This window comes from Pristiophorus japonicus, chromosome 2 (assembly GCF_044704955.1).
Source record: "Pristiophorus japonicus isolate sPriJap1 chromosome 2, sPriJap1.hap1, whole genome shotgun sequence".
Taxonomy (NCBI): Eukaryota; Metazoa; Chordata; class Chondrichthyes; family Pristiophoridae; genus Pristiophorus; species Pristiophorus japonicus.
Window position 1 is genome coordinate 178,063,755 of NC_091978.1, and position 21,454 is coordinate 178,085,208.

Genomic DNA, 21,454 nt, shown 5'->3' on the forward strand with positions numbered 1-21,454 from the left:
ATTCATCCCCCTTGATGGTGGACTCAGACCTCTGCGGACGTGCAGCTGCAGGCATGTGTGACCTGCCCTGTACGTTGCGATTTGAAAACAACATCACTTTGTTCACAGTACTTGTAGCAGCACTTGTGTGCTGAGAGATTTGCTTAGTATTGTCACTGGTGGCAATGAACGCCTGGGCTATCGCTGTGGCCTTACTCAAGGTTGGGGTCTCTACAGTCAAAAGTTTGCGAAGTATGGTTTCGTAGCCAATGCCAAGTACGATAAAGTCTCTGAGCATGTGCTCCAAATTAGCTTAGTCCTGCAAGGCGTCTTAGCTCAGCGACATAACTCGCCACTTCCTACCCTTCAGATCTTTTGTAGGTGTAGAACTGGTACCTCACCATCAGAATGCTTTCCTTCGGGTTCAAATGCTCCCGGACCAGTGTGCACAAATCGTCGCACGATTTCTCCGTGGGTTTCGCTGGAGCAAGCAGATTTTTCATGAGTTGGTGCCCCGCAGACGGTGAGGAGAATCGCCCTTCGTTTGGCAGCGTTCTCTTCCCCATGCAGCTCATTGGCTACGAAGTATTGGTCGAGACGCTCCACAAAGGTTTCCCAATCATCTCCCTCCGAGAATTTCTCCACGATGCCCACTGTTTTCTGCATCTTTGGGTTCGCTATCTGTATCTCGTCGCCAGTTGTTGTGTATGGAGAAAGAGTCAGACTGAACACTGAGCTCAAAGTAAAGTGTGACCGTAGTCTTTTATTGCAGGTCTCCAGAGTACCTCTCCAACCTGTGAGGCCTCCTTAAATACCTGTGCTCCCAAGGGATTATGGGATCCCTTGGGACTCCAGTGGATGAGCCCTCTGGTGGTTGTACAGAGTATATACAAGTTTACATATATAATAGTAATGCTCAATTTTTTAAATGGAGACTTGGGGCTTTGAAAATGGGTGACAAGCCGGCGATGTGAAAACCCATTTTTACCGCCCACGCCAGAAATAACGCCCATTTTTGGGCGATCTGCACAAAAGTGTAAAATCTAGCCTCTAGTTTCTTAATCTGCCCTCACTTTCATCTATCACATTGCATTTTGTTTCTTGCATTGCCAACTTTCATCTCGCTCCTAGCTCACTTTCCCGTAATTTTTTCTCCAACTCTTCACTTGTTTTTTCTGATTCTTGCTTTAACATTTTTCTTTTCATCTTATTTCTTAACAGCATTAAAACCATCGCAAGGGGAGCAGAGTGAGGGAGTCAGTTAGCTGGGTGTCTCAGTTGACCAGATTTTCAAAAGAGAACAGGGAGCAGGAGCAGGGCTTTGATTCAGATTGAAGAGCATATCATAGTGGGAAATTAACTGATACAGGCTTATCAAATGTTGGTGGGGACCTTTCCAGCAGTCCCAGGTTGTGGTTGCACCAATAGTGCTAGTCAATAAAGGCTTGCAACCATCATGCTTGGGAGAAAGAATTAAAGACACAGCCCAAGAACAAAGGCTCAAACGTGGTAGAGCGGGAAAGTTATCACATGATTATACAAGCATTTAACTGTTTAGCTTTCCTCGGATGATTTCTTATTAATTTTTGGTCAAATATAATTGACCAAAAATCTCTTCACAATCTCTCTGGACTGTTGAATATTTACAAAATGAGTACATGCAAAGCTTGCAACCTTGTAGGGAGGTTATTTGAAAGGATCATGTACTCCATACATTTCTTAAAAGTTAGCTTCCCCAATAGTATAGTGGATAAAGGCGGCTAAATCAATTAATACTTGTGTACCAAAAAATGGAAAATACCAGATATACACATCAAGCCAAAATTTGACAAGATTAATGTTTCATGTGCAGACTCTGACAGAGCTGCAGTGTATATCCAGCATTTTGTGTGTATTTTTCTCTCTCCAGATTTCCAGCATTTGCAGTCTTATTTAATGCTGCGAATATTTCTGTCAATCCAAATCTGAAAACAGCCAAGCCAAACAACATGACTACTTTAAACGTTTAAAGGAATAAAATGTTACCTATTTCCAGGTGGTGCACATAACTCTGCATAATATTTAATTTTAGGTTCTGTCCCACTAGTTCTCATGGTGGTTACACATCCATTCTTGAATGTGAAGGTGATCATTTGGCTGCTTTTACTGGTTGGAAGCACCTATAATACAAATAGGCAGACAGTTACTAACATTATTTTTCTTTATTAGTCATTTGACCAAAGAGAAAACTGCAGACTACAACAAATTTTATTTTATATACTTAAATACACACATTTCTACAGAGTAGGTTTTCAAACTGGGCTCTTTGGACCTGGTGAGCCACTTCGAGTCATGTAATTTCTGTCATGATATCGTGTTTAATTTTTCATACTGTTGACTAACTAGAATGTTGCTGTATATTAATAAAAAATATTTTCCACAGCAATAGTACTGTTTTCCTTTGGTAGCTGATATGTCTTATAGAAGTTAAAATAGGATTGCCCAGGAGTGCATCAATATTTACACAGCAAAGTATTGTCTATGCAATATTACTAAATGAAATATAAAATCTCGAGCATACAAGTCACCTTTACAATTTATTCAAAAGCATCAGAATCCATTTTAAAAGCTGTGAAAGTTTTGCTGATTAAAATTTACTGCCAGAGCACATTTGCCTAAAAAAGCAAGAGAACCATGAATTGTTCATGAGAAACACATGAAATTTAGCACTGATGCAAATGTTTAAGTATCACTAGTTCCCTCTGCTGACACATTTTAAAACAGTTGGAAGTGAATTTAAGGCAGCTTCACTTACAGCCCGTTTGTCTGGTTGGCTGCTATCGTAGCCAGTGGTTAAATCTCGAATGTCAGAAATTTCAAACTTGCCACAGGTTTTTGGGTATTGGTTTGTTTTATTATAATTTCGTAAATTCTGGAATAATCTAGCAATTGTCTCAGGATTATGGCAGATGAAGTATGAAGCCCTTGAGAGATGATAACCATATCTGGATAAAAGAAAGATATCAAGACAATTAAAAACTTGCTATATAAATAGCAAACACTTTTATTCCACACACACACAAGGTAAATACACGTGTCAAATTATTTCCACAGTAACCTGAAATGCAGTAGTGCGGGGAACATTAAATTGTCTTCTTAATATATGTGTACAAGAGAGAAAATATGTGTGTCTGGACCTTGAATACTCACTTATGCCTGCAGTATTCATGACTTATTTGTAACTTAGCACCGTAATTCCAAATGTCACCATCATGCATCATCTAAATGCCGAAATGTCAGACAGATTACATGACTATTTGTACCAATACTTAGAATATTTACTTTGAAGAATTTCCATTTTCAATTACACTGTGCAGCACCCCAAGTCTGCAAGAGAAACATAACAGAACTTTCCTGGTCTTCATTTAACACAGAGCCAATTAAAATCACATAGAAACATAGAAAATAGGTGCAGGAGTAGACCATTCGGCCCTTCGAGCCTGCACCGCCATTCAATGAGTTCATGGCTGAACATGCAACTTCAGTACCCCCTTCCTGCTTTCTCGCCATACCCCTTGATCCCCCTAGTAGTAAGGACTTCATCTAACTCCCTTTTGAATATATTTAGTGAATTGGCCTCAACAACTTTCTGTGGTAGAGAATTCCACAGGTTCGCCACTCTCTGGGTGAAGAAGTTTCTCCACATCTCGGTCCTAAATGGCTTACCCCTTATCCTTAAACTGTGACCCCTGGTTCTGGACTTCCCCAACATTGGGAACATTCTGCCTGCATCTAACCTTTCTAAACCCGTCAGAATTTTAAGTGTTTCTATGAAGTCCCCTCTCATTCTTCTGAACTCCAGTGAATACAAGCCCAGTTGATCCAGTCTTTCTTGATAGGTCAGTCCCACCATCCCGGGAATCAGTCTGGTAAACCTTCGCTGCACTCCCTCAATAGCAAGAATGTCCTTCCTCAAGTTAGGAGACCAAAACTGTACACAATACTCCAGGTGTGGCCTCACCAAGGCCCTGTACAACTGTAGCAACACCTCCCTGCCCCTGTACTCAAATCCCCTCGCTATGAAAGCCAACATGCCATTTGCTTTCTTAACCGCCTGCTGTACCTGCATGCCAACCTTCAATGACTGATGTACCATGACACCCAGGTCTCGTTGCACCTCCCCTTTTCCTAATCTGTCACCATTCAGATAATAGTCTGTCTCTTTGTTTTTACCACCAAAGTGGATAACCTCACATTTATCCACATTATACTTCATCTGCCATGCATTTGCCCACTCACCTAACCTATCCAAGTCACTCTGCAGCCTCATAGCATCCTCCTCGCAGCTCACACTGCCACCCAACTTAGTGTCATCTGCAAATTTGGAGATACTACATTTAATCCCCTCGTCTAAATCATTAATGTACAGTGTAAACAGCTGGGGCCCCAGCACAGAACCTTGCGGTACCCCACTAGTCACTGCCTGCCATTCTGAAAAGTCCCCATTTACTCCTACTCTTTGCTTCCTGTCTGACAACCAGTTCTCAATCCACGTCAGCACACTACCCCCAATCCCATGTGCTTTAACTTTGCACATTAATCTCTTGTATGGGACCTTGTCGAAAGCCTTCTGAAAGTCCAAATGTACCACATCAACTGGTTCTCCCTTGTCCACTCTACTGGAAACATCCTCAAAAAATTCCAGAAGATTTGTCAAGCATTATTTCCCTTTCACAAATCCATGCTAACTTGGACCTATCATGTCACCTCTTTCCAAATGCGCTGCTATGACATCCTTAATAATTGATACCATCATTTTACCCACTACCGATGTCAGGCTGACCGGTCTATAATTCCCTGTTTTCTCTCTCCCTCCTTTTTTAAAAAGTGGGGTTTCATTGGCTACCCTCCATTCGATAGGAACTGATCCAGAGTCAATGGAATGTTGGAAAATGACTGTCAATGCATCCGCTATTTCCAAGGCCACCTCCTTAAGTACTCTGGGATGCAGTCCATCAGGCCCTGGGGATTTATCGGCCTTCAATCCCATCAATTTCCCCAACACAATTTCCCGACTAATAAAGATTTCCCTCAGTTCCTCCTCCTTACTAGACCCTCTGACCCCTTTTATATCCGGAAGGTTGTTTGTGTCCTCCTTAGTGAATACCGAACCAAAGTACTTGTTCAATTGGTCTGTCATTTCTTTGTTCCCCGTTATGACTTCCCCTGATTCTGACTGCAGGGGACCTACGTTTGTCTTTACTAACCTTTTTCTCTTTACATATCCATAGAAACTTTTGCAATCCGTCTTAATGTTCCCTGCAAGCTTCTTCTCGTACTCCATTTTCCCTGCCCTAATCAAACCCTTTGTCCTCCTCTGCTGAGTTCTAAATTTCTCCCAGTCCCCGGGTTCGCTGCTATTTCTGGCCAATTTGTTTGCCACTTCCTTGGCTTTAATACTATCCCTGATTTCCCTTGATAGCCACGGTTGAGCCACCTTCCCTTTCTTATTTTTACGCCAGACAGGAATGTACAATTGTTGTAGTTCATCCATGCGGTCTCTAAATGTCTGCCATTGCCCATCCACAGTCAACCCCTTAAGTATCATTCGCCAATCTATCCTAGCCAATTCACGCCTCATACCTTCAAAGTTACCCTTCTTTAAGTTCTGGACCATGGTCTCTGAATTAACTGTTTCATTCTCCATCCTAATGCAGAATTCCACCAAATTATGGTCACCCTGTAAAACTTGCAGTACATTCCAAGTTTGAAAACCTATCAGCAATAGTATTTTTGGACGGTTATTTTCCTATCTTCTGCTCACATTCACACCATAATTGTATTCTTGAGTGACTATTTTTGGCCCAAAGATAACAGATATAGATAATAATGGATAACCACCTGAAATCTTACCAGCCTATCCTTGACAGCTAATTGGATTCTTATACCAGTAGATAGATTCCCATTGCTGCCGCATGCAATTACTATTTCACATCTTTATATAGCATTACAAGAATATATTCAAGCCTGATTGGACAGTGTTCAAAGTTTGAAAATATATTTTACCTACTGAACATAGATTAAGCCAAATAAAAAAACATGTACAAACAGCATATGAACTTCAGTCAGAAAATACAGTTGAATCACAAACATGCAATGGCCAAAAAATGTTCTGCACACCAAGTTCAATTTCCAACACTGGTACCACATCCCAGAATGAGGAGCAAATCTTTGTCATAGTGGTAACATTCTCGACTTTGAGTCAGAACATGCAGGACTTGAATCCCTCTGAGGAAGTCCCGGCTAGTGGAGATTGGAGCTATGGCTCATAATTCTGGGTTGACATCCAGCGAGATACTGCAGTCTAGTTGGTGCCCCCCTCCTCATTGCATGGGTTGTGGAATCCCATATAACCATCTTGTCATTTTGGACTAACGACCCTATTGTCTGGCATAAAAATGGCTACGGCTATGGAGGAAGCATTCGCATTGTGACCAGTCAAGACCGCTAATTAGCCTGTGAATTCTTCCAATACCTAGACTATTCTCCAAAGAACAAGTGCGAAGATATGGGGCTAGACTTTCCCTAAAGCTCCCCACTGCCAGATTGCCGCCCAAAAAGACCGCTAAAATTCTTCAAATAACGCTGGCGAAAAACTCCATAAAAAAAAGGAAAAAATACTGCCCGGCAAGAAAATGGATCTTACATGTAGATTCTCGGCAGTTAAACGCGATCCTTGGCAAAATGGTCTGAACCAGAATGGGCGGTATGTACTCAAATTTAGACCGAGGCTGCAGTTGGGCCTAGGGAGGGGAGAACGCTCAAAAAAATTTTTTCAATGAAACAAAAAATAAAAATTTAGAAAACATTCTCAAGACCCTTTTTAACGTAATCGTCATGAAAGCATTTTAAAATAATTTTAAAAAATCTTTAACTTGCCTTTCTTTGCAGGGTACTTTGCTTATCTATCGTCCTGTTCCGGCAGCTTTTCATGGCCGGTTTTTTCGATCTTAGGCAAAACTTGGACGGTGGCGGTTTTCTCGGCGGTGCACGCAGGTGCATGTGGGCGGTCTGCTCTCCAGCGGTATTTTGAAAATTTCGGTGGAACTCTTTAAAAAAATGAAGTGGAAACTTTTGCCAGGTGGTTTTCTGCCGAAAAAGAGCAGTACCGCCGAGAAAACCGCCAAAAATGAAGGGGAAAGTCTAGCCCATGAAAACAATATCCCAGGAAAATTGGCATCCTTGCTTTAACTTGAACACTTCTATAAACCTGTCTCCACACTAAAGAGACAGCCAAGGATAAATTCTTTAAAAATGTATGTAATGTCTTTAGAGATCTTTATGGTGCAGGAGTAAAATAACCACATATCAAGTCTGTGGTTAGGATACTATAAATGGACTCTTCTGGTTCCCAGAAGCTTGGTTTACTTGAAGGGCAATTTCTGGTGATCTTCTAAGTGCATGCCCAAAGCCTCTGTACCATGGTCCAATTGGGACGTGAGCCGAGAAACTTCCCAAAAGTCATTATGTAACATATGAACACAAGAAAATTTAGAGTAAGAAAAGGCTATTCAGCTGATCAAGCACACTCCATTCAGAGTCCACCATATTTGATTAAGGGCTTTCCTCTATCACCAGCTGTACACCTCCCTTCTTCAAGAAACACTCTCTTGCTTCCTCTGAAAAAACAAAAGCAGTGTCCCCTCAATTCCACTTTTCAATATACTTTGATCCAGTTCCTCTTTAAACGTGTCAAATGACCCCAATCAACTACCTTCTCTGGCAATTTGTTCAACCTGTACACTATCGTTTTCTCACCTTTAATCTTGATCATGTCTTGTGAATTTTGTACTTGCATCCCTGGTCCTATGCTCCTTGTCTCGGTAAAACAATTTTTTATTTGAACATTATCTATACTTTTTATTATTTTGCATCACATCTCCCTTCAACTTTCTTTTCTCCAACAAAAATAAATTTACTTGCTTGAATATTTTTTCATAACTTAATGACCAGAATTACTGCAGACATCTTATGACAACTGAAAGAAAGGCTCCATTTCAGGACTGAGGACCCTGAGCAAGCAAGTTCCATAACTTGAAGCTTTGTGCAGTCATTTTCACTCCATGGTTCACTATATCTTTCCTCTTACTTCCTCCCCCCACCATCAGATGTGTTCCAGTGCCTAGGTGGGTACATTTTCAAGCAGTTTCCCGAAGATCCAGCGGCTGTGAAGATTTAGTCATTGCCCATGCTGGAGGAAGCGAGGCTTTTGTCAAATGGATTTCTGTAGGAAAGTGAAGTCTTCATGCAAATACTCAGCCATTCTTCATTCTGGTCTGCTCTCGAAATCTGACCACCTTCCGTCTCTGAATAGTGGTTACTAACTGTGGAGGGAATGCTGGTAGAAGTGAGCTGCGCGCGAGCCAACATTCCTCAACCAATATCACCAAAACTAGAGCAACTATTCATTCATTTCATTGCCATTTGTGGAAACATGTTGGGTGAAAAATGGCGGTTGCACTGGCTTACATATCAACACAACACTTTGAAAGGAATTAATTGAGCATGAAGCATTGAGACATTTCAGATAGACAATTTGCTATGGAAATACTAGTCTTTTTAGTTTTAAAAGTCCTCTCATTATCCTTAGAGACATTTCCATTTAGTTTTACATGGTACCTGGCAGTACTAGGAAGCACTAAAGACACTTTTCAAGATGTGCCTGGAATCTTTTTTTTTTGGCAAGCCCCTTGTACTAAGGTGATTCGATATTACTGATGCAAGAGTGTTACCCTCGTCACTTATGTTTTGGTCTCTGGCTCCAGTTGGTGCCAATATGTCCCCAGAGCAGATCAATGCCAACACATTCTCTGTGGGGCAAATTTTGATAGTGTCTGCCAGTGTTCAGCAACACCTGGATTTGGATGAATACATTGTGATCTGCAGCTCTTGAATCATACGTTATTTCTGTTCTGCCATTTCTGCTTTTGCATTCAATAACCAAAGATATGATTCAAGCACCGTTTATGGGTGCGTTTGGAGAACCCAAGGCAAATGTGATAAGCAACATGGTCATGATTTGGCACATTTGATGTACTGATAATACCCATCAGCAACAGGCTACTGCACTTTCTTTGGCATTTAAAGCCTGGCCCAGCTCAGCATGCATCAATTTTCTTTCGATGAAAGCAATATATGGCATGAATCAATAATCATCCCAATCGACTGCAGCTCAATAGTCAGTGTAAATTACAAATGTATGTTTCAGGCCTCTTCATGTTATTCTTTTTACTATTGTTTTGCCTGTTTTTATGGATCTCTTTGAAATGGGCATTTAGACTTTGTGCACTTAGTCAATGGTTCTCACCAGGGGACCTGAACATAGCTTGTCCTCGGGTTCATTGATGAGCAGCCAATAGTGTCTACGTTTTATTTTATGGTCTCATTTGTGTACATATCCTGAAAAGAACAATGTTTTTGTTCATCATTCGTTATGGAGGTTTGCTGGTCGATGCTAATACTTAAATACCCAGAAAAACTGAAAAGAAAACAGACCAGCCAATTGGAGATAAAATACACTTTAAGACGATAGGAATTATCTAAGCTAACCTTCTCCTGAGAAGCCAAAGGTCGTTTCCCCCAAATTCTCAATAAAAGATCCAATTCAAGAAGCATGGGACAAAACCTTTTTACCTGGTTAAAAAAACACAAGTGGCACCATGGTACTTGCGGGCTTTTCACAACGTGTGAGCAGCTGACCATCTACAATGTCACAATGTCTGCATGCCAGGTATGTGGTTTCTCCAGGACAAAACCAGGTTCTCTGGTATGTGGAGGATGTGATCAAAGATCAACATCATTTATCTTTAAGTGATTATTAAAATGGCATAAAGAGAAGAGAAACCACTCCATAAATAACTGGGGAATTTTAAGAAATAGGAACTTCGCCAGTAATTGGGATTAATTTAGAGGGTTGATTCCTCTGTAAATGTATATTCACAATAGTTACTGCTGGCCAATGGAAGAAGGAAATGCTGTTGCTCAGGGAAAAATAAATGCAAATATAAAAGGTTCAGCTAAGGGAAATAAGTTGCTTCTGGATAAGATTAAATGCTAATGCAAAGACCATTAGAAATAGTGCAGGACTTTTTTTATTAAAAAAAAATGTAAGTTAAGAGACAACAGAGTTGTATGTATAGGCTGCTTTCATAGAATCATAGAAATTTACAGCACGGAAGGAGGCCATTTCGACCCATCGTGTCCGCGCTGGCTTTCCAATCAGAATTTGAGCTGGGGAGAACTGGCACTATTAGAAGGGATGAAAGTGGCAGAAAGGGAGCGGGCTGACACAATTTGGGTAATTAGTAATAAGAGGAACAAATAATAACTGTCAAAGCTATCTACCACCAGCTCGAAATGTACAGACAGCTGTTTAAGAGGCTACAGGGAACATTAATACAATATTAATGGGAAATTTCTATATCACAGTGATAAAGTGGCCAAGTAAAGGATACATAAAAGGGACATCAATTAGTCTCCTCTTATCTTGGAGACATCAAATATCGACACACTGTTATTTGAGGTATCAAAAATATTAAACTCCAGCCTAGTTGAAGGGTTATTAACATCAGCAGAAACAAACACCAACTAACAGAATGAACACGATTCATTAGGATGTGAATAACAGCAGCAATAACAGCAGAATCCAATCGCTGCAGTCACTTGTGAACTCGCTGGTGTCTCAGCAGGTTGGGTGACTGAGTGAATCCCTTCCCACATACTGAGTAGGTGAACGGTCTCTCCCTAGTGTGAACTCGCTGGTGTTTTAGCAGATCGGATGACCGAGTGAATCCCTTCCCACACTCCGAGCAGGTGAACGGCCTCTCCCCAGTGTGAACTCGCTGGTGAGTTAACAGGTTGGATGACTCCAAGATAAGAGGAGACTAACTGATGTCCTGTTACTGACTGCTCCATTTTTGATTGGGACGGAGGAGCAGTGAGAGATCGGGACCCAGGAGTGTCATGATCGGGGCCCAGGAGAGGCGAGGGTTTGGGGCCCAGAAGAGGCACGGGCCAGCCCACACTGCGATCCATGGATAGTAGGAGCATGTGTGCGCACTAGGTCCTTGCAGCGGAGCTTGGTCTCCAGTCGTCTTGGTTAACCCTTGCCACTGGATCAAGACCTAGCTCTGTCAAGCCCGTGTGGTGGCAACGCCACCCCACGTTAAAAGAATCTACGCACAGGCACCTTCCACCCTTCAGTATGTAGTTCGGGATCTAGAATGTCAGGTCCCTCATTGAAACACCTGTGAACTCATCCCTTTTTGGTGTGGAAGTGGGTCATCCTCGATACGAGGGACTGCCTAATACTATACTACTATACATAAAAGTGAAAGAGGAAAAGTAATTCTGTATGGATAGTCAGTGACCTGTGTAACAAAACACAGTCGTAGGTTACTGGAGGCAGATGTTATTTTAGATTGAGTATTTAACAGTCCATCAAAAATCATTAGCAAGCTGGAAGTGACTAAACAATTGGTTCTCGTGGTTATTGTGTAGTTAGAAGACAAAATCAAATCTCTGAATGTCCTTGTTTGTGCAACCACTTACTGCATACTCAAGATTAAGAAGCTATGCAAAGCAAATATTTCTATAATGGTTTATACATAACATCCAGCTTAAATTAAACAAATCTGGCCATGTAGCATGCATATCACACTCGTATGCAATAATTTAAACTTCGAAAATGCTGACAAAACATATGTAGAATGCAAGAATATATTAAATTGCTTCTCCAACTTTCTTGGGCCATTTTAACAGCTGCTACAATAGGTTTGTTTGGAACCTTCATCACTTCTAAAAGGTATTACAATAAAAATTCTGGAAAGGCAAAAATGTCTGCAAAACGTACAATCAAAGGTTTTCAAAATTATAAAAGTAACACAGCTAACAATTTATGTGGTTCACTATTTGTTTTACGATTGAATAATGGAAAGTTACTCCAACTAGGAAACCAGTTAAGGGAAGTCTAGTCATGAAGGCAGAAGCCAAGTTTGCAGTTGAATATAAAATGAAGGGAATATATTCAGAAGATATATCATGTTACTACTTACTTTTCATAAATTGCTTTGAGCTGCTGGGACAGAGTGGTATTCTTGGTTGCCAAATAGCTGGCCGATTCTGCAACAATAGCAGCAGCACTGACACCATCTTTATCTAGGACAAATTCAGTCGACATGTATCCTACATTTTAAAGGAAAAAAAGGATATTAGAAGATAAACCTATTTTATTTTGCCCACATTTCTGACAAGTACACGCACTTTTAATCAAATATAAATGACCTCCACTAAAGCAGTCTGCCATATTTTCAGGTTTGAGGTGAGCGCTGTCACACTGGTGGGAAAAGGGAGAATTTGAAATAGAAAACGCCAAATGCTGAATGTCGAATAAAAACAGGAGATTCACAATTGAGTCAACAACAACAAAAAAAGTCCATTTTGGGGATAACTTTTTAAATCAGAACTCTCAGAACTGAATTCTGGTGAAGGATTACCTGAAACATTAATTGATCTTTCTCTGGGATAACTGATTACATGGGACATCAATAGAACAGGGTGGTCAGTAAGTACCCTGCAAAGAAAAGTAGTCCACTCTTCAACAACAATAACTTGTATTTATATAGAGCCTTTAACATAGTAAAACATCCCGAGGTGCTTCATAGGAGTATTATAAGACACAAAATTGGCACTGAGCCACAGAGAAATTAGGGTAGATGACCAAAAGCTTGGTCAAAGAGGTAGGTTTTAAGGAGCATGTTAAAGGAGGAAAGAGAGGTAGAGAGACGGAGAGATTTAGGGAGGGAATTCCAGAGCCTAGGGCCAAGGCAACAGAAAGCACAGCCACCAATGGCTGAGCAATTATAATCAGGGATGCTCAAGAGGGCAGAGTTAGAGTAGCGCAGATATATAGGGGTGGGAGGACGTGGGGGGCGGGGGGGGGGCGGTTGTGGGCTGGAGATTAGAGATAGGGAGGGGTGAGGCTACAGAAAGATTTGAAGATAAGGATGGGAATTTTGAAATCGAGACGTTGCTTAACCTGTAGCCAATGTAGGTTTCAGCGAATACTGCGGTGATGGGTGAAAGGGACTTGGTGCGAGTTAGATACTGTCAACAGAATTTTGGATGACCTCAAGTTTACATAGAGTAGAAGTGGGAAACCAGCAGAGAGTGCGTTGGAATAGTCAAGTCTAGAGGTAACATAGGTATGGACTCGGGTATCAGCAGCAGATGAGCGGAGGAAGGGCTGGAGACAGGGCGATGTTACACAGATGGAAATAGGTGGTCCTTTGCTGCGGTACATGGTCGGATGCTCATTTCAGAGTCAAATATGATGCCAAGGTTGGGAACAGTTTGGTTCAGCTTCAGATAGATGTTAGGGAGAGGGATAGAGTCAGAGGCTAGGGAATAGAGTTCGTGGCGGGGACCGAAAACAATGGCTTCGGTCTTCCCAATATTCAATTGGAGAAAACTTCTGCTCATCCAGTACTGGATGTTGGACAAGCAGTCTGACAATTTAGAGACTGTGGAGTGGTAGAGAGAAGTGGTGGTGAGGTAGAGCTTGGCATCGTCAGTGTACATGTGGAAAATGATGCAATGTTTTCGGATGATGTTGCCAAGAGGCAGCATGTAGATAAGAAATAGGAGCAGGCCAACGATAGATCCTTGGGGGACACCAGAAGTAATGATGCGGAATCGGGAAGAGAAGCCATTTTGGGTGATTCTCTGGCTACGATTAGATAGATAAGAATGGAACCAGGTGAGTGCAGTCCCACCCAGCTGGACAACGGTGGAGAGACGTTGGAGAAGGATGGAGTGGTCAACAAGTCGATGAAGGACGAGAATGGATAGTTTGCCTTTGTTACAGTGACAAAGTATATAATTTGTGACTTTGAAGAGAGCCGTTTCGGTACTGTGGCAGGCACAGAAACCGGATTGGAGGAATTCAGACATGGAGTTGTGGGAAAGATGGGCACGGATTTGTGAGGTAACAACACGTTCAAGGACGTTGGAGAGGAAAGGGAGGTTGGAGATGGGGAGGTAGTTTGCAAGGACGGTCAAGGGTTTTTTTTTTTGAGGGGAGGGGTGATGACAGAAGATTTGAGGGAGAGGGGGACAGTACCTGAGGAGAAAGAACCATTAACAATGTCAGCTAACATGGGAGCCAGAGAAGGAAGTTGGGTTGTCAGCAGTTTGGTGGAAATAGGGGCGAGGGAGCAGGAAGTGGGTCTCATGGAGCTCGGAGAGGTCATGAGGGGAGATCAGAGAGAAACTGGAGAAAGATGTGAGTTCAGGGCTGGAGCGGGGGGAACCTTAGAGGATGTTTGGCCCAGTGAGCTAGGGAAGGAAGGGAAGTAGCAGAGGCAGCGGAACGGATGGTTTCAATCTTAGAGATAAAGAAGTCCATGAGCTCCTCACACTTGTTGTTGGAGGTGAGGGTGGAGGAGACAAGGGAGAGGGATGTAAGAAGATGGCTAACAGTAGAGAACAGAATCCATAATGATTCTGGAACAGTGAACAGTTTTGGCAGATGAGAGCAGGATCCGATAATGCTTTGTGGTCCAGCCTGATCTGGTGGCGAATGGCTGAACCAGTTGTCCAACATGTCTGTTCAAGTCTGCATCTCTTGGATTTAAGGGAGCAAAGATGAGGGCCGTACCAGGGGGAACAGCCAAGGTGAGAGAGGGTAATTGTTTTAATAAAGTTTAGGGCATCAAAGGTGGTGGTGAGGTTGTGGATGAGCAGATCGGTAGCTGCAGAAATGTTGTGGTGAATGGAGGACCAGAGGCTGGATATTTGGGATTTCATAAGTGTAGTTATAAGATGGTTGGGAGAAAGTTTTATCTATGGGCAGACACAGAAGGAAGTAAGTTTGGGGGAAGGGGTTGTGGGTGAAGAGCGATACGAGGAAGTGGTCAGAGATGGCTTTATCTGCGATTGACGTGATGGGAGTATGAACAGCATGAACACAAATGTTCAAATAAAGTAGAGCAAGTATAGATCATAAGTTACCATTAAGGTGACTCAAAAAAAAATAATTTCCCTCAAAATAATCAATGATGTGGCAGCACTACAGTTCTTTCAGTATTTGGGTGGGAGGACTTAAAAGACAAACTTTTTATTTAATATTGAACAAGCTGCCTGTGCAGTTCTTAAGTACTCAATTATCAATTTTATTTAATAATGTTACTTCAATGTTATAGAACAGTACTAAAAGTCAATTCAATAGAATTCAAGCTGAGCACTTATTAGATATGAGGAACATAAGAAACAGGAGTTTGCATTGGTCTTACACATTACAAATATCGGTATTGTCTGTCACAAAGACATTCCCAAATTTTGCTGACAAGTTTGTAGTTTGTAGTTTTATGAACCTTCTTCTTTCATTGCAAAACCTTTACAACTCTGCAACCCCTTCAAAAGTTGCACAGAGTATTGAGAATATAATGGCCTTGAATTTGGGTCAGCGGCATCGTTGAGGAAATCCGCACTTCACTCATGCAAATCTCCTTTCGAGAATTTGCTTTCAAATGCGGCAGAGTTGTGCCCAGCATAGTGCCCCACTGAGTCCAGGAGTGCACTGCTGTGCAGATGCGAACCTGGGATCACATGGGGCAGTGCTCCTTTCACTTCCTGACTCTTAGCTAATCAGGAAACGGAGGAGATTGACTTTATTAATTTCTCATTTTAAAACAATTTACAAACCACTCATTTAATGTTTTATTTAGTGTGCTTACAAACATTTCATTGTGAAACCTCTTAAAACAAATCTTTCATTATAGCATTGTCTGTTACAGATCTATTTGTAATACAATTTCTGCTCCAGTCCCTACACTGTGCAACAGGTTTCCTGTGCCATTTGGGCCAGCCTTAAAAAATGTCAGCATAATTATCTCGCAATAGATGGGCAATTAGCCCAACTTTTCGCCATACATTTATTTGAATGAGGAAGTGACAGTTGCAGCATAGCATCTGTTTATTTGGAACTTGACTGACCACAAGTTTGAGATTTAGTGCATTGTGGTCAATTTCAAAAGCGGTACAATGGCGTACTCAGAGTACACCGTCATATAGACCACGAAGTTAGGCGCATTATTTCCATGTTTTGTTGCGTTGATTGTGCAGGAGAAACCCAAAATATATACAGTATATTGAAACATAGAGTAAGCTGGAAACAACAGTGGTTAATAAGTCTCACCAATTGCTTCTTCAAAGGCAAAAAGCACTGTATTGCCCTTATCTATAAGTTCTTTAGCTTTGTTCCCCATCCATTTAAAGCCTGTTAAGGTTTCCTGAAAGAAAAAACATAATTGGAATCTATCACTCTTTGAAACACTATGCTGCCAGTGGTAATTAAAAACTGTTTCTATCTTTACCAAAATTAAACTTTTTTAAAATTTAGGGTGTTGGGGGGCCGGAAGGAGAGAGGATAATTATTTTTGCCATCGTATTTTAGTCATCTTCATCCATTCTATTGTCTTGATAAATGTGTGGGATATATTCTCTAGCGTTTAGAAGAATGAGGGGTGATCTCATTGAAACATACAAAATTCTTCCAGGGCTTGACCAGGTAGATGCAGGGATGTTTCCCTTGGATGGGGAGTCTAGAACCAGGAATCATAGTCTCAGAATAAGGAGTCGGCCATTTAGGACTGAGATGAAGAGAAATTTCTTCACGCAGAGGGTTGTGAATCTTTGGAATTCTCTACCCAGAAGGCTGTGGAAGCTCAGTCGTTGAGTATATTCAAGACACAGATTGATAGATTTTTGGATATTAAAGGAATCAAAGGATATGGGCATAGCGCAGGCAAGTGAAGTAGAGCTAGAAGATCAGCCATGATCTCACTGAATGGTGGAGCAGGCTCAAGGGGCCGAATGGTCTATTACTGCTCCTATTTCTTATGTTCTTATGATTGTCCAGGCCATAAACAGTTCTGTGAATGCAATCAATGCCACATGAAGTACTCACTGGCTCTGAATGGGCACAGCAGTCTCCCTTTCAGTGATCATACAATCATAGCATTTACGGCACAGAAGGAAGCCACTCAACACATCGGGTCCAAGTTTCCACACGATAAAAAATGGGCGCCCCTCCGAGCTGGGCGCCCGTTTTTCGCGCCTAAAACGGCGCCTGAAAAAAAACTCGCGATTCTGGAGCGCTTTGCAGCTCCTTGTCTGTTTGGCGCGGCGCCCAGGGGGGGTGGAGCCTACACTCGCGCCGAATTTTGTAAGTGGGAGGGGGCGGGTACTATTTAAATTAGTTTTTTTCCTGCCGGCAACGCTGCGCGTGCGCATTGGAGCGTTCGCGCACGCGCAGTGTGAAGGAAACATTGGCACTCGGCCATTTTTGTCGTTCTTTGTAGCTGTTTAGTTTTTGAACATTTTTTAATAAAAGCAGATTGCCATCAGCACATCAGCACTGAGAAGGCTGCAGGAAGCCTCAGAAAGTTGAGGCAGCCGTTTCCCGACGACCTCCCCCTTTTGCCGTCGGGAAATGGCTCCTCAATTTCTGAGGCATCCTGCAGCCTTCTGTCTCCTTCCCTCCCTCCCGCCCGCCCGTCGCCCGTGTGGAACGGATTCCTCCCCCCCCCCGCGTTCAGTCAGCGGTCGGTTCCCTCCCTCCCTCCCTCCCGCGTTCGGGAACGGCTGCCTCGTTTTGTGAGGCTTGCTGCTGCATTCTTCCTGGCTGAAGCACTTTCACACAGGTAGGAAGATGGTTTATTTAATCTTTTCTTTGCTTATAAATTTTTATTCAGGTTGGATTTATTTGTAATAATATTTGTATAAGTATAAATAACGATTTATTGTAGAATTTAATGACTTCCCTTCCCCCCCCTCCCCCCCCCCACCTCGTTCTGGACGCCTAATTTGTAACCTGCGCCTGATTTTTTAATGTGTAGAACAGGTTTTTTCAGTTCTACAAAAATCTTCACTTGCTCCATTCTAAGTTAGTTTGGAGTACGTTTTCACTGTGGAAACTTTCAAATCAGACGTCAGTGGCCGGACATGCCTCCTTTTGAAAAAAAAATTCTGTTCAAAAGTAGAACTGTTCTACCTGACTAGAACTGCAGAAAAAAAAATGTGGAGAATTGCGATTTCTAAGATAGTCCGTTCTCCACCAGTTGCTCCTAAAAATCAGGCGCAAATCATGTGGAAACTTGGGCCCATCATGTCTATGCCAGCCGAAAAAGTTATCCAGCCTAATCCCACTTTCCAGCTCTTGGTCCGTACACTTGTAGCATATTCAAAAGTAAAGCAAGACATGACTTGGAAAATATAAACCGGTTGGGCCAACATCTGTAGTGGGAAAAGTGTTTCATAGTGAAATAGAAGCGGCCACTCATTTAAAGAGCACAAAGTGTAATGCTCAACATGGATTCAGAAGCAATAAGCCATGCTGCAATTTTCTAAGATTATTAAACAACTAAACTAAGGCTGTCGAGTACATATAATTAACTAACAGAAAAGAGAGTCGAGATAAATGGGTAATTTTCCAGTTGGTAAACTGTAACCACAGTGCCACAGGGATCGGTGCTGGGGCCCCAATTATTTACAATCTATATTAATGACTTGGATGAAGGGACCGAGTGTACTGTAGCCAAGTTTGCTGATGATACAAAGATGAGTGGGAAAGCAAGTTTGTGAGGCGGACACAAAGGGCCCAAGTTTCCACAAGAAAAAAAACGGGCACCCCTCCGAGCTGGGCGCCCGTTTTTCGCGCCTAAAACGGCGCCTAAAAAAATCCTCGATATTCTGCACCTACTTACAGGTCCTCTGGCCCTCGGCGCAGCCAGCACGAGCTGTGGGGGGGCAGAGACAGGTCCCGGCGCTGAAAACAGTGCCGGGACCTCTGCACATGCGCGCTACAGTCGGCACGCAAGTGCAGTAGCTCCAGGCGCCGAACTGTGTGGGAGGGGCCTGAAGCATGCAGCCCCTAGCCCTGGCTGAATGGCCTCACTGGGGCTCCTCCCACGGCCAGCTCCTGCTCCCCGCCTGACCAGACCCGACACTCGTTCCCCCCCCGCCCCGGCCCCGACACCCGCTTCCCCCCCGCCCTGACCCGAGACCCGCTCCCCCCCCGCCCCGACCCGAGACCCACTCCCCCGCCCCGACCCGACACCAGCTCCCACCCCGACCAGACACCCGCTCCCACCGCGCCCCCCCCCGACCAGACACCCGCTCCCCCCCCGACCAGACACCCGCTCCCCCCCCGCCCCGACCAGACACCCGCTCCCCCCCCGACCAGACACCCGCTCCCACCGCGCCCCCCCCCGACCAGACACCCGCTCCCCCCCCGACCAGACACCCGCTCCCACCGCCACCCCCCCCGACCAGACACCCGCTCCCCCCCCGACCAGACACCCGCTCCCACCGCCACCCCCCCGACCAGACACCCGCTCCCCCCGCCCCGACCCGACACCCGCTCCCAACCCCCCCCGACCCGACACCCGCTCCCCCGAGACCCGCAACCCCCCCCCAGCGACTGACCCGACCCGTGCTCCTGTTCCCCGACCCGACGCCCCCCCTCTCTCTCTCTCTCCCTCCCTCTCCCCCCCCTCTCTCTCTCCCTCCCTCCCTCTCTCTCCCTCCCCCCTCTCCCTCCCTCCCTCCCTCGCTCTCCCTCCCCCCCTCTCTCTCCCTCCCCCCCTCTCTCTCCCTCCCTCCCCCCCCTCCCCCCCTCTCTCTCTCTCCCTCCTTCCCCCCCTCTCTCCCCCCCTCCCTCTCCCCTCTCCCCCCTCCCCCCTCTCTCTCTCTCCCCCTCCCTCCCCCCCCCTCCCCCCCTTCTCTTTCTCCCTCCCTCCCTCCCTTCTCTTTCTCCCTCCCTCCCTCCCTTCTCTCTCTCCCTCCCTCCCCCCCGTCTCTCTCTCTCCCTCCTTCCCCCCCGCCTCTCTCTCTCCCTCCCCCCCTCTCTCTCTCTCCCTCCCTCCCCCCCTCTCTCTCTCTCCCTCCCTCCCCCCCTCTCTCTCCCTCCCTCCCTCCCCCCCTCTCTCCCTCCCTCCCTCCCCCCTCTCTCCCTCCCTCCCTCCCCCCCTCTCTCCCTCCCTCCCTCCCCCCTCTCTCTCTCTCTCCCTCCCCCCCCCTCTCTCTCTCTCCCTCCCTCCCTCCCTCCCCCCCCTCTCTCTCTCTCCCTCCCCCCCCCTCTCTCCCTCTCACTCCCTCCCCCTCCCCCTCCCGCTCAGCGGCACGAACGGCTGCAGAATTCTCCCTGGCTGAAGCACTTTCACACAGGTAGGAAGATGGTTTATTTAATCTTTTCTTGGCTTATAAATGTTTATTCAGGTTGGATTTATTTGTATAATATTTGTAGAAGTATAAATAAGGATTTATTGTAGAATTTAATGAGTTCCCTCCCCCCCCCCCTTCCCCCCCACCTCGTTCTGGACGCCTAATTTGTAACCTGCGCCTGATTTTTTAATGTGTAGAACAGGTTTTTTCAGTTCTACAAAAATCTTCACTGGCTCCATTCTACTTTAGTTTGGAGTACATTTTCACTGTGGAAACTTTCAAATCAGGCGTCAGTGGCCGGACATGCCCCCTTTTAAAGAAAAAATTCTGTTCTAAACTAGAACTGTTCTACCTGACTAGAACTGCAGAAAAAAAAATGTGGAGAATTGCGATTTCTAAAATAGTCCGTTCTCCACCAGTTGCTCCTAAAAATCAGGCACGAATCATGTGGAAACTTGGGCCCAAAGAACCTGTAAAGGGATGTTGACAGGCTAAGGGAGTGGGGAAACATTTGGCAGATGGAGTATAAAGTGGGAAAGTATAAGGTTTTATCCACTTTGGCAGGAAAAATAGAAAAACAAATTATTTAAATGGAGAGAGATTACAAAATGCTGCAGTACAGAGGGACCAGGGGGTCCTTGTGCATGAAACACAAAATGTATGCAGGTACAGCAAGTAATTATGAAGGCAAATGGAATGTTGGCCTTTATTGCAAGGGGGATGGAGTATAAAAGCAGGGGAGTCCTGCTACAACTGTACAGGGTATTGGTGAGACCACACGTAGGGGTCAAAATTGGTCAAACACATGGTCCGCCCGTTTTTCGGCTGTCCGTGGGTGGTGTTTCGCTTTTTACCGTCCGGTACAGCTGGGGCTGAGTGGGCGGAAATTTCATCGACTTTTTCTTGGCGGTAAGCCAAGCGGAATGCAGCAGGCGGGAGCGGAGTGCAGCCGGCGGTGAGACCTTTTAACTCGGAATCTTCGGCTACCGAATTGTGCACACGCGCATGCTGCTGTGAAGCTCCGCCCCCCCCCCCCCCCGAAAGGCACTGACAAGAGGCCAGAGACTGCCGAGAGGGCTGTGGGGGGGCGGTGAGAGAGACCTGGACGGGGTGAGAGAGACTGGGGAGGTGGAGGGGGGGGCGGGGGCGGGGTGAGAGACACACATTTTTTTACTTTAGTTAATTATTAAATGAGTAAATAAGGCTTTATTAG

General features: G+C 44.3%; 1 protein-coding gene across 3 annotated transcripts in view; it reads right to left on the bottom strand.

Moving 5' to 3' along the window:
- pgm2 (phosphoglucomutase 2) overlaps positions 1–21,454 on the bottom strand; it is a 140,229-nt gene that overhangs the window by 37,868 nt on the left and 80,907 nt on the right. For 2 of the 3 annotated variants that reach the window (XM_070870526.1, XM_070870528.1), the window contains exons 10-13: positions 16,214–16,307; positions 12,072–12,201; positions 2,774–2,963; positions 2,005–2,138 (exon numbers count right to left, since the gene is read on the bottom strand). In XM_070870526.1, coding sequence (XP_070726627.1) covers positions 2,005–2,138; positions 2,774–2,963; positions 12,072–12,201; positions 16,214–16,307 — 548 coding nt within the window. Of the gene's footprint in view, positions 1–2,004; positions 2,139–2,773; positions 2,964–6,900; positions 7,068–12,071; positions 12,202–16,213; positions 16,308–21,454 lie in introns of those variants that run through there. The other variant, XM_070870529.1, reaches the window with a different exon arrangement.